This window comes from Genypterus blacodes, unplaced genomic scaffold, assembly GCF_046128005.1.
Source record: "Genypterus blacodes isolate CSIRO-AG114 ecotype Tasmania unplaced genomic scaffold, CSIRO-AGI_Gbla_v1 ptg000133l_1, whole genome shotgun sequence".
Taxonomy (NCBI): domain Eukaryota; kingdom Metazoa; phylum Chordata; class Actinopteri; order Ophidiiformes; family Ophidiidae; genus Genypterus; species Genypterus blacodes.
This window is the reverse complement of record NW_027466935.1, coordinates 7100710-7114376: the sequence shown is the minus strand read 5'-3', so window position 1 is coordinate 7114376 and position 13667 is coordinate 7100710. Positions and strand designations below refer to the sequence as shown.

The 13667-nt window shown below is 39.4% G+C and overlaps 1 protein-coding gene across 1 annotated transcript; it reads right to left on the bottom strand.

The window, feature by feature from the left end:
- Window positions 1-2158: 2158 nt before the first annotated feature.
- On the bottom strand, window positions 2159-11917 carry slc38a9 (solute carrier family 38 member 9). The gene is made up of 15 exons (XM_076164172.1): window positions 11686-11917; window positions 10088-10243; window positions 9209-9338; window positions 8769-8884; window positions 8604-8667; window positions 8363-8456; window positions 7380-7550; window positions 7115-7174; window positions 6255-6464; window positions 5977-6084; window positions 5472-5578; window positions 5193-5306; window positions 4585-4733; window positions 3800-3889; window positions 2159-3641 (listed from the first exon to the last, which is right to left on the bottom strand). The coding sequence occupies exons 2-15, from the start codon at window positions 10183-10185 to the stop codon at window positions 3476-3478; spliced, it is 1677 nt and encodes a 558-aa protein (XP_076020287.1). The 5' UTR covers window positions 10186-10243; window positions 11686-11917; the 3' UTR covers window positions 2159-3475.
- Window positions 11918-13667: the final 1750 nt, after the last annotated feature.

Genomic DNA, 13667 nt, shown 5'->3' with positions numbered 1-13667 from the left:
CCTGGATTTCTCACATTTCTTCTTTTCCGCTTTTTAAAAAAATCAAACAAGCACACGTCTAATGTTCTTTTGTCCTCTGTGGAGTGAAAGATTATTCTCCTAACCAAGGTGGTGTTTAATGCATCTTCCCTCCCTCTGGCCCCTGACCTCACACTTGGCACTGGTCTATGGAAAAGCAATGTGTGTCATTGCTCTATCATCATGGAGCTTACAGGTGAGAGCAATGCTGACTTAACATTCGTATGAGATGGGATGTTTCAATAACTGTCATTGTTTAAAATCACACAAAGCAGTTGAGAACCTGTAGTTAAAGGCAGTCATGTGAGTGAAAGCAAATATTTGTGTTCTTTCAAGACAATTACAAGACATAAATACAGAATGGAGAAAAGATCCTAAATGGCTCTATATTCATACTTCACTTTGGAATCTTCTGTATTGCATGAGGCTTGACATTACATTTTAATGAGCAAACTAACGTGTATAAAAAGGATGACACAAGGCAGCTATAAATAGTACAGTGATGCCACACTTGCATGTCACTGTCTTCAGGCAAAGCTCACAGTGAAGCAAAGCCTCTTAGTGTTGATCTCTGCTTCAATCACTGCAAAACAGCCAGACAGGAGATTATTCATTAATGCTATTACTCTGTCTACTACCATTTTAACAGCTTTCTTACCTGTAGGTCACTTATGAAAGCAAACGATGTTAATGAAATGAACTAAATATTATAGAAATGTTTTTGTTTTTTTATCCTGATCAGTCACAAGATTTATGGGATTAACAATCATGAATGTGACAGAAAACACCCCCCTGCCTGCCCGCCCACACACAGACACACACACACACGTCAACCAGCTACTCCCCAACCCCCAACTTCACCCCACTAATAGGCTCCCGAGACGATCCAAAGGCTGCGTGAGTGGCTGAGGCTTAAACAAGATGAAGCAAGTCACTAAGGTCAGGTCACTGTCACCCTAAACATTGACACTGCTGTGACCCTTTTCAATCCTCAGACAGAAGTAATACCGGTAATGGTATCTGTGGGATGGAGCTTCCCATCATGGCCCTGAGTGAGGGACCTACATATTGATTAGGCTCTCAGCATTTTCACCTTATTTAAGGAAGACTTCAACTAAGAGGAGTCACTCACAGCAAGGACAGCCAAAGCCAGTCCACTAATGGCTTCCAGGCGTTTGAGTGAATGGATGAGGTGACACATATTTATATACTTACAGAATAGTTTCATGTTGTTCAGATTACGAAAAGACATTATTAATCACTTAGCCTTTCTATAACAGTTTTTTCAGTCCATATATGGGTTGAATAGATAGAGTTAATGTAAATAAAGACCGTTTCAACAGTCTTAAGGGCTTCATGAATTTCTTTGGATTATCTGATCAGCATTAAATGTGATCCACTCTTCAAATCACGTTCTATTTCTCAGTCAAGCCCCTTTCACACATAGATCATGGCACAATGCTGGGTTAACCCTTCACGTCCTGCTGGTGATTTTGGATAATCTCACTTTGTGCCTTTAGTTTTTTTTAAATATGCCACGGCCGTGCCAGGTTAGACAGGACAAGGGACGGTCCGGCAAATGGCGCTAATGTGGATGCCAAATGCCAAAATATCAACAGTAGAAGAAGAAATCTGACGGTGGAGCAGCTGATTTTGCCCAGTGCCATTGTTCTTGTTAATGTATTTTATCAATCATTTATTCCTTTAATCTTTAATCCCGATTTTATTCGTGATTTTAACTAATCACAAGATCTTTTTGTCTGCAAACTTTTTTTTTTATTAGTTCAGTCTTAATTTTTTAATCATTATTACTATTTTTATCCGTAATTATTTAATTATTTTGAAGAGAACTTAGTGTAAATGAAGGTAGTAACAAACAGGGCTGCACATAAGCAATGCACATGATTGCATTGGAACGTATTAACTGGATGTCAGAAGCATTTGGATGAGAATGTGTGTGTGCATTTACACATTAACATCATCATCCTTTTCTTGATAACATATCTGTATAGTGATCACATGTAAATGCACAGTGCACATGGGGTTAAAGGTTTTTCATCACTATTTAATCTTGGTTAAAAATCGATCAATCAAAGCAAACAGGAAAGCTAACTATAGGTCAATTAGGATAGATACATAATCAGATATGAAGTTTTATTTTAAGCAGCAAAATTATTATTTGTATCTTATAACTGATAAAATACAGCACTTTTGGCATTTTACAGAAAATACAGTCCGTCCATCAAAACATGTAAATAAACACTGCTCATAAAAATGAAAATGAAATAAAACAAAAGCTCAAAACACAAAATATCTTAAACAATAAAATCTCAACATTTTTTGTCAGCTAAACAGCTTAACTGCTTCATCAGAAAGCTTTTACAAAATCACAAAAGTTAGTAAAATGATGTGCTTTAGTCCAAAACACAAGTTTGTTTTCTTACAAATTTTATGTATGACCAAAAACAATAAAATTGTAGATAATGTTTGATTGAGCTTGTCACCCTCGCCCTCACAGCTGTGTGTGAACCGTCACTGAGTCAACAATGTGCACAATGCTGCTTCAGGTGGGCAAGTCCCAGTATCAATCACAAACATCACTACGGGAGAGTTTGATCATTCCAGACTGGATGGCCTGAAGCATATAAGATCAAACCAATATATTATATTCTCTTCCAAAATAGTAACCTATAGTAACTGTTTCACCCGATGGCTTACTCAATATTCCCTTTGATTGACAGTAACATTTATTCTAAGGTTAGAAAAGACACAGAAAGTCTCCCTTTGGATTTTCACATTCATTGCTACTCAAATGGGATCTGATCAACGCCAAAATAACACTAAGAGACACAATTTGCTGCATTTAGAGCATTTCCACATTCAGATGTGAGATAGAAGTGTTTCTTCTAAGCTCTGGAATTTGTTTTAGGGATCAAAGGTCACATGAACAGATGTTTGTTGAGAAGAACAGACTCTTGTCAGTAATTTGACTTTGGGTGTCTGTTTCAAAGAGCAGGGCTCCACTCAAACATCTCCAATCTCAATCTCATCTGACAGCTTTTAAAGAGTCCTTGACATGTAGCACCTTTTTTTGTTGGTCATTACTTCCAGAGGATTCCGTTTGTTATTAGGATTTTGACGAGGATCAGACCACAATCGATAAGTAATTCATACATATATCAAGCTTGTTCTTGTCCCTTTATGTTGTGATATCTAGTTTTCAATCCAAACCAAACCCTTTACCTCAAGCATTCACTGATCAGCTCCTCCTGTCTAACTGAAGGTGAAACCAGCAGCTGTGTTGTGTTTTAGTTGGATTGAAAGTCTACAGGGCCCATACAGTACCGTAGTTTGATATGTGACATTGCTCATTGTGAATTATCCTTCAAGAACAACATGGATTTTGGTCAGAGATAACCATCTGAGACATCCATGAATTTGGAATATGTGCATGCCTCTACATGAAGAACTGAGCAATCATATTGGCCAGGCCAAGCACAATCAGACTACTGTGAAAGACGGCCGATGGCCAGCGGAGCCTCCCCTGCCTCCTCAGGGAGATCATGTGGATCAAGCAAGGAAACAGAAACACTAAAGCCAAGCCACATGTTGCACCAGAAAACCTGTGGGGAAAAACAATACAGTCATTCAGCAGCAGCATCTTCAGTCAACGAACATCCCAAAAACAATAAGGCAGCAGAATCTGAAGGGTGGAATACTTCTAGCTTTCTCCAAATCATTGTTTAACAGCACAAATAAGTGGGATATCTCGGAAACATACCGAATGATAGATCCAATATTGGGATAGAACTTGGCCATCAGGACACCAGATCCAACAATAACAAGGTTCAGAGTTAGAACATGGACGGCACTAAAGAGAGAGAGAGAGAGAGAGAGAGAGAGAGAGAATAACAAAAAAAACAGTAAAAATGGAGTGATGATTTTAAAATTCAAAGCATTACAATGTCAGACGTAAAAGTCAGAGAGAAAACTAATACTGTATAGTAAATATGCATAATAGAATATATGAAATGTAAGCATGGGAGGCTAAGGCATTGTTCATATGCTTGTAATTATAACAGTAAATTTAAGTAATCACATTCTTATATTATGAACCCCTTTAACCTTGTTTTTATTTCCCCCGCTGTAGCGTGTTTGATGGGTTTATCAGCAGGTTCAGTCTACTGTTATAACCAGCACTGATTACATCAACGTTGGAGGGACACCAACAAGATCCTTAGTTCCCTCCTTTCCCAAAGTGCAGAACACTTTCCACAGAGCTTTACTGGACCAACATGCTGGTGACATGTTGATGACCCAGAATCATCGTTCAACACGCAGCACTAGATTGAACATGTCAGTCAGTGTTCTGTTGTTCATAAACACACCTTAGACACAATATTATAATAGCTCTAATATGAGAAATGACTAAACATTGGTGACACATCATCTTATCCAGACCACAAACACTCAGATTGGTCTGAATAAGCGCACAGGTTTAGCTGGAAAGCTCTTCCGTCCTCATTTGGTTCTCTCTGAGCCTTTTCTGAATGACAGCACAGTTACCTGGGGTAGTGACTGCCAAATATCTGGCCCATCATCTGGACTCGTACCAGGTACCCCAGCAGAGGGTAAACTGTGATCATCTGGAACAGCAGACATGTCCGGGCTATAAACACCGACACGTCGGTGTTTGGGAAGTTGTCTAAGAAGTTCTGCAGGGAGACAGAAACACAGACAGTTTTAAGAAGGCCAACCTGACAATTTGTTAGAGAAATGCATGAGGAAGATATAGATTCTGTAAATTCTTCAAAGCTTTTATAACCAAGTCCAGTTGCCTCAGAAATATCTGAAGGAAGTTCTTTCTTTCAGTAGTTACTATGTTCTCAGAGTTTGTGATGAATTCCCACATTCTTTCATCCTCTTTTAGTTCTTCTGACCAAAAAAAATCCCTTTACTCTATCAAAAATGAATGAGAGTTTGCACAGCATGAAATCCACACAGATACAGGGAGATCATGTTACCTCCACACAGAAATACACAGAGCTGACAATTACAGTATATCCAAAGCCATGACCTTCCTTCAGCGAGGCCACGGTCACTGTTCCATTACGTCACCGATGGACTGATTATTAGAGCTCACATGTCCTAACAAAACTTAAATTGTGACTTACCGGTTCAATGCACTCTTTGGACAGGGGTGGTGCAGGAAAGATAGCAAACATCATCACTCCTACATACAGATAGGTTAGCCCGACAAGAAGGTAGGCCACAGACAGGTCACGCACCTGGAAACAACATTTATATTCACAATGTTTAAATGGAGAATAGATAAAGTCATGGCTTGTCTGCTCTAAAGTTACATATTGTAGCTCTTAGATTCCATGATTAATTAAATACTTGAAGTTTGCAGCACGATTATTGGGAAGTGATAACAGCTAAGAAAGGCTCACGTTGTTTTCTGGGTTCCTGTTGCTCTTCATCAATGTGATGATGCAGTTGTGAATGAAGAAGGCAAGAGTCAGAACGCCGGCCAGCTGAGGGAAGAGCACTCTGAACTCTGGGAATAACACAGATGCAGACAAAGATTATTCACCATTCATTCATCAATCATCTTTCAGCGTGGATCTCACATCTCAACATATGTATTACACTAGGCATGTGTGTATGTATGAAAAAGATCAGTCTGCTGGAGTGCCCCTGCTGGACATGATGATCATTTGGATTATAACGCCTGGGGGACTAAACATTTGAAGTATGTCCTGCAGGTGGCAGCAGAGGAAAGATCATGCTGTCAATAAAATCTGAAATATTTATCTCCTTACAAGCAAACATTTACACAGCTCAACATTGCTATTAAGCTAAGCCAATAGCAATGTATCAGACTTGTGAAACGTCATGGAAACAGGCAAAGGTAAAAAGAAAGACCTGATAAGCTTGTTAAGTTCATTAGTTTACCTGGAACATAGAACTGAGTTGATTCAAACCAGTGGAACTCCAGGTGGAAGCCCTGACCGACAGCTTTGTACGTGACCAGGAAAATGAGGTAAGCCACAGAGATGGTTCCTGGGTGAAGATGAATGACAGAAGGAGATGAGAAGGATGCAACAGGCAGAATAAAAACACACTAATCAACACTTTGTTATTGATACTTTGGCAGATCGAGCAACTTGATCATTGAAGGTTTGTCAATCACTATAAATCAAGGTGAATTGTGTTCTTGTCATTGATCTTACCCAAGAAGGTGAACCTGGCAAAGAAGGAGGCTGAACGGAAGCAGAGCAGAGGCAGCAGCAGGATGATGAGGTAGAAGGGGATGGTGTTGTTCTTGCTCCACCAGAAATCAAAAGACTTAATATCAGAGGTGTCATTTCCGCTGACACCGAGGGAGAGCGGCCCGGCGCTGTAGTTGCCTCCGGGGTTGGTACTGGGGTACGGACAGATAACTGGAAAACAAGACAAAGTGTTCACATCCAGACAGACTGGCAAAGTCAAAATGTAAATACAACTGCTGTGATGAAGAACTGTACAGTCCACAACAAACATACAAGAGAATATTTAGCTCCGTTATCTTGTAATTCTTTACCATTTCTCTTATAAATCTTTAGTTCAACACATTTGCAGAAGTCAACCTCTGTCAATCTTTGCTTAATACAGTGGTGCAAGAATGTTTGCAAAACCGAAATATTGCAACAAATAATACTACATTATCCATGTTAATTTATTCATTGTGTCATGTGTGTGTCATGTGTGTGTCATGTCACTGTTGAAGGAGATTTCAGAGGACAATTTGAAAATGGGTCATGTAGCAAGACAAAGACCCCTGGCTGAACAAATTTCCCATATTGGAATTAGTCAGTCCTGACCTTAATCCAATAGAAATGCTGCAGAAGTTCAGAGAGAGGTTCATTTGAGGAAACCAACCCGAATCAAAGCGGCTTTGTAAAGAGGAATGGTGGTCTAAGACTGATACAAAGTTGTTGGAAACATTTGGTGGATGATGATTGCTGTACACGGAGAAAATGTTCATAAACTTTCTAGCACCACTGTACAATCAAGGACCTCTGCTGGTAGAAGATGGATGGGCAGGTCTTACCTCTATTTGAGCCATTAGTCCCATAATCTGAATCTGACTCGTTCAGATGGTGAGCATAGTCTGTAGAGACACATTTCAATTCAACAATAAGCAATTCATATTTCTGTCATTAGAATTCTTTTATATGTATTTATATGTTTTATATTGTGTATTTTAGGAGCAAAACAGTAACAAAACATCAGGCAAACATATTACATCTTAATTTAAAGCAAAAGTCAATCATACAACACCTCCTTTGTGATGCAGACAGAGCTGAGCAACTTACTGTAGATAAATTGTCCAGTGTTGTAGAGGAAGTTGGACATGAGGACCCAGTAAACCACCATGGCTCCAATAAGCGACACCATGGAGAAGAGTAGGCTGGACCATTTGCCAATCCTGCCAAAGTAGTGCTTACACACATCAGGGAACTCCCAGTCTGATGTGTCTTTATAGGCTGAAGACAGAAGCGAGAGAGAGAGGTGAGGGATACAAAGAAGGAATGTCTCTTCTCTTGTTATTACAACTTTGCCCCAAATTATGATCATTATTCAATTACCAAGTATTCAGTACGTCACTGAATTATTGTATTATACTGAAAATAAAAGAATTGAATCTATGTGTGGTGGACCCCACATTAGTCACATCCTGTTGTGTTCTTAAAACCACTTTAGTAGTGAAACACAGCTCACACGTGACTCTGTGTGTGTGTGTGTGTGTGTGTGTGTGTGTGTGTGTGTGTGTGTGTGTGTCTTATCAAACTGCTGTGAGGTGTGAATGCTGGCAGATACTTGTTAGAGGAGCCTCTCCTCTTTGGAAACTCATCATAACATACCTGCAGAATATGGCAGCTCACTAGTTCAGTACAACAATATCAACCTTTTTTTCTCATTATTGCTTAGGACTCAGGAGATTTGTTTGCGGTCACTAATTTGGTGATGGCTCAAAGGGGGAACTAAATAGTTTAAAGTATTTCATATTCATATCACATGTTCATCATTGCACTCAAGCTCCTGGCAGACTCTGATTCTGCTCAGTTCATTACGACACAAACCAATTTGTTTTCTGGAGTGCAAACCTTTGTGGAGGACATCTAAATAAGAAATGGTTTTTCTGTCTTGTTTGGATTTGAAATTCTTTCGTGGAAATGGATGAAAGAAAGGGTTGGATGAAACTGCAGACTTTTCTAAATAATTGTGGCATTGGCTGAATTGTTCTGCAATCACATAATCAAACAGTAAAGTAAAGAAAAGGATTTACTGGACTTACGTATGGATTTTGTTGATTTGAGGACAATATAACAACAGTAAAGCATCAGCAGGCCAACGGAGATGAGAATGATTATCCCCAGAGTAAAACCAGCCTGATGGGACAAAGATCATTCAGTGATTATTCAGGGCTCAGTTTTTATCCTGTTAAACAAACTTCAAACCACGGAGCATTTCAAAATACCTGAGGTCAAGAGAAAAACAGTTTGTTATTGTTCATAGAGGTACGTAGAATAAATCACCTGTTTTATACCCCAAGGTATACTGAGTATGGATGTGCCCATCATTGTGTTCCATATGGCAAATCTGTAAGGAGGGTAAAACAAGGTCAAGCACATTCCTTTACTGGAGGATTTGATGTTGGTTTAGCTCAGTTTGACACACTGACTAATGTTACTGTGTCTTACATGGTGACGAAGCTGGGGTTTTTAGGGTCATCACTGCCCGGCAACTTGAAAGCCGTCCCGAGGGGGCTGTAAACGTAAATCTCTTCAGGACAGGGGATCACATGGTTGGGCGGACTCTGAGGGGGGAAAACAACAGTAAAAGTTAAGCCTGACTGAAAAATATGTAATGGAACCACTCAAATTTAGAAAAGTAATCAAAAGCCTACAAACATCACACAAAAGTTTGAACGATCAAGTCAATAAATAAGATTCTGATGGAGGTCTACAGCAAACAGCACAAAACACGGTCCTCTTCATCAAGTGCTCTGCTGGATTGCCCCCCCCCCCCCCCCCCCCCGAGTGTGTCTCTCTGCAGCACCAGGCTACTCTCATCTTCATTTTATGGAATCACTACCATTTCAAAATTGAGCCCTGCAGTGATTTAGGTGTGGTTAACATACCAGAAGTCTGTCAGAAGAGCCTGTTAGTCTGCCGTAATAATGGACTCTGCTGTTTAGAATGGCAGCCTCAGCAGACACCCTCTCCTGGGGAACAGCCTCCACTATGTTCCTGTGCTCCACGTGGAAAGGCCTGGAACAACCAGAGAGAAAGACGACATGAGGGAATGTTTGCCGTTGTGTCGTCATTTCTAGCACCATGATATCAAGTGACCAAGCAACATGACTGGGAACAATATAATATAAGATTACATAATATGTGTCCGGTATAGATCACAGAAAATAATAATAATAAAGATGTTCCATTTCTTCTTTTCTTATTCATATACAGTTTTCCCTATAATAACAACTGTAACATAACATTTAGATTGCTCTGACAGCAAGCTTGTTAGTCATTGTGAAATACCTAACTGGATTAAAATTCACACGAACTGGGAACACAGTTAGGAATGATAGGAGGGAACACACGCACGCACGCACACACACACACACACACACACACACACACACACACACACACACACACACACACACACACACACACACACACACACACACACACACACACACACACACACACACACACACACACACACACACACACACACACACACACACACACACACACACACACAGGCCTTGGTACATGCTTGTCAAATGAATTCTAGGAAAGCCAACTACTAGAAAGCACCGTATTTGTTTCGCAATAAACTGTATTGGAGAGAGACGTGCGGTTCAGCCTGCTGACCAAAAGCATAGCAAGCACAGCAACACGGCTCATAAACAAGATTATAACTCCGGTTGCCTAACAAAGATCTATAGGTACAGGTAGAGAGGCAGAGCACAGACTGTATTATGCAGTTGTGTTTCAGAGGGACTCACCTTTTATACTTGATGTCCAGAGAGTCTGTGGAGCCTGTGTGAGAGTAACTCCCTACTGTGTGAGCCGAGCCCAGCAGTGGCTTGCACTCGTCCTCCATGATCTTTTTCGTTTCTTTCTTTCTTTCAATTAAAGCCGCTCAAGTTCCCGTCACCTGACTGGGAGGAAGCATATCATAAAATATGAACACACTGACCAAAGGCTGACTAACAGAAGCATAAAACATCACTCGTGCATGTTTCTTCAAGAACAGATGATGTTAACAAAAGCTGAAATTAAAATGAAAACACAAACTTGCATTGATGAAAAGAAAAAACTGAAGTGAGAGATAAAAACTAAACAGAAATTAAAATGATATCAATTGTTTCTATTACATGTATTAAATAGGCTAATCCATGCAAAATGTCACTCGGGGTCAGAGAGACTCCTGTAACTTTATAATTCAGTGAAAATTCACATCAATGTGACCCTATAATACATTATATTGCAGTCTTTTGGTTGGGGATATAAACACTTCTTACAGAGACAAAAGGCTGAAGTCCATTTGAAGACACAGGTCAGTTGCGTCAAAGTCAAGTAACAAGTCCTTTCTGATTATATTTCGTCGAGTTTGCCAATTTGTGAGTTCAAAAAAGTCAAGCCAAAACTCAACAAAATCTAAATTTAATAACTTAATTTAAATAACATTTATGTCACATAAACAGACAGACACAGCCTAACTGGCTTTAGCTCCTTTATCAGCAACAAAACCTCTACCAAAGTTCCTTGATGCTATTGATCTGTATTTTAGACAATACCTCCAACAAAGCTGGTTTTAACATTAACATGTCTGGACTCATGACACATCTATGTTGGCCTAAGGTCCAGATTCTGATTTGATGATTCAGAAAACAACATGTCCTCTCTCTATTTCTCCCTCTTAACCATTCTGTTGAATTAGTTCATTGACTTCTGCATCATGTTACACTTAATAAGCACCAGATGAGAAATCATGACTCGGACATTCTACTGTAAAGGATTTGATACAGTTTGGAATTGTTTGCTCGGTGATTATACTGTGTCCAAACCCTGAGGCAGTGAGCCCATAATGCTCCCTCTACCATGAAGTAACGGCTTAGTCTCGGGTAATTTGCCACAATAACTCAACCCTAATCAGTCTGATCTCGATGTTGCAACGCAGACACTCTTGTTTTCCGGAAATTCAGAGTAAGCGTGCAAGGCTACACGAGCAAACTCGCTTTCCGGAATAGCTCTTGGAACTTAATTATATCGTAATTTAGAATAGCACGCGAGCATGTGACCTGATGTGCAACATCCGTGTAACTAACTGTAAAACTTTAACATAGAAATAAATGTTAATGTCAATGTTTAACGGTGAGACTGAGAGGAGGAACTGATACAAAAATGTTAGATTAGTCGGCAAATTCCAAGTGCTGAGTAGGCAGTACAGGTTCAGCTACCTAAGCAATATATACGTCTCCTACGCTATCAAGCATACAGTTTAACCTAGTTTAAGTACAACAGGCCTATTAAATGATATGTCGACACGTTGTCAGTGTAAACATTACAGAGCAGGATAGTCTAAATAAAACATTCTTACCGCGGCATGCAGTGAAGCGGCTCTTCCTTGTGTCCTCAGTTAGGTCTGCTCTGCTTTGTCATCAAACATCACAGCTGCCAGGAGGAAATCAGTCCAAATGATGAACTTTCGTTCCCAAACGCGTCTAGATAAGGAAACGGAGTTGATGAGATTAGGGCGAACCTGAGGGCAGTGACAAAGAGGGATGACGTCACTCACGTTTGTTGTGTTTTCTAGTTGTTGTCGTTTTTCTTCCTCGTTGGTTTTTGTGTTTGTTCTTCTTCTTGTATTGTTTGGCGATTGGCGAACAACGTTATGGCGCATTACTGACATCTACCGGACTGGTGTGGAGTGGGTCATCTTTCGATGCTTATATAATTTAATTTGAATGCTTTTTAAATGAATTATGTTGTGCGAGTTGTCCTTGATACTGAGGACGTTAATCAAAAATCAATCTAAAAAGGCTTCGATCAACTGAATAGCTACACGCCTTTATTTGAGTCAGACAACGCCCCCTTTTATTTAACTAATCCTTTCATGTGTAGTGCCCTGTAGAGTGGAAACAAACAAAACATGATTCTATTTAGATGTTTACGTACGTGTTTCAGTTAACTCCACTTTCCTGCCATATTATTTTGCTCTACTTTGTGAAGCTTTCAGCCCCAGCTTTGATTAACTTTATGTCAACCGTTTGGGTTTTAAGTACATCAAACCACAGACTTCTGCTGACAGACTTGAGTGAGTCACTAAAGCAGAACATGAATCTGAGCATAGTGCTGTTTTCCTTGGTCTCACTTCCTCTTCCTTATTGTAATGGTAATGCAGTTAAGTTAAGTACCAGATAATCATGTGCAGCCCACTGAAGGGTCGTCACATGTGGTAACACATTTGATTGAGTACTCATCTACAATGATTAGATAGGTTGATTAGTTGCTCATTTCCACTTTGTAGGCTGTGTTACCTTCATTATGAGGCTCAACTGTATGTAGATGTAATACTGTAGACACATTTTTTTTATGATAAAGGTTGCTGACCCTTGCCCAAGATGCATTTAGGGGCTTGAGTATTGGAAATGAATGAAAATCAATACAATGTTTTAAATGATAATAGCGGTTTTGCTTATCTGTTTATATCTTACGTTTAGAAATAAACATGAACCATTACACGACAGATTTATTGATACAGTTAAAATGAATGTATCCACAGTTATGATCCATACACACAAAATCCCTCTTGCACACACTTGTGCAAAAACACTGTTGAAGAATAAATTCCTTTATTTCTGTTATCTAATAGATGAAGGGCAATTTTATTTATGTACTGGGGGATACTTTTATTTATTACAACCATGACAGGCATCAACTTGTTGTTTTTTTGGGTAAGGGTTAATGTTCATAGATGTCGAGAACTCCAATAAATGTACAAATAAAGGTTTCTTAAGGATCTGGCACTAACTAAAAACTGTACTGTATGTTATTGATTGAATCTTTTCGTTTCTTCACTTAACATCCATGCCATCTGTGAGTTATCAATTTTATGTACGTTTCCCTTTCTTGTTATTCAAAATACACCTCTATAAATACCAATTGAGCTGCACAAGAAATTGCACTGTTACTGATTTAGGGTTACTGTTGCCTCTTCTATTTCCTAAGAAGAATTTAAAACTGTAAATGTTAAATGTGTTTCTTTGATGTCAATCAATCATCAATGAGTGGGATGTTCAGGATCAGGATTGTAGAGAAGTCAGCGGACAGAGCAGCCGTCTGCTTCATAGAGAGCCTGTGGAAGTGTTCTTGTGCAAGACACTGAACCCTAACTGCTTCAAATGCAGAAAAGTGCAAGATACTCCAAGTACAGTCGACATACCACCTCTGAATAAACCATCCAACAATCCCACCTCACCAACACGCCTCCAAATCAAAGAGAAATCACAGAAAACTTGAAGCATATCCTGTTAGAATGCCAGTTAATTTCCTAGAAATTTCTAAGATGGATCAAAATAG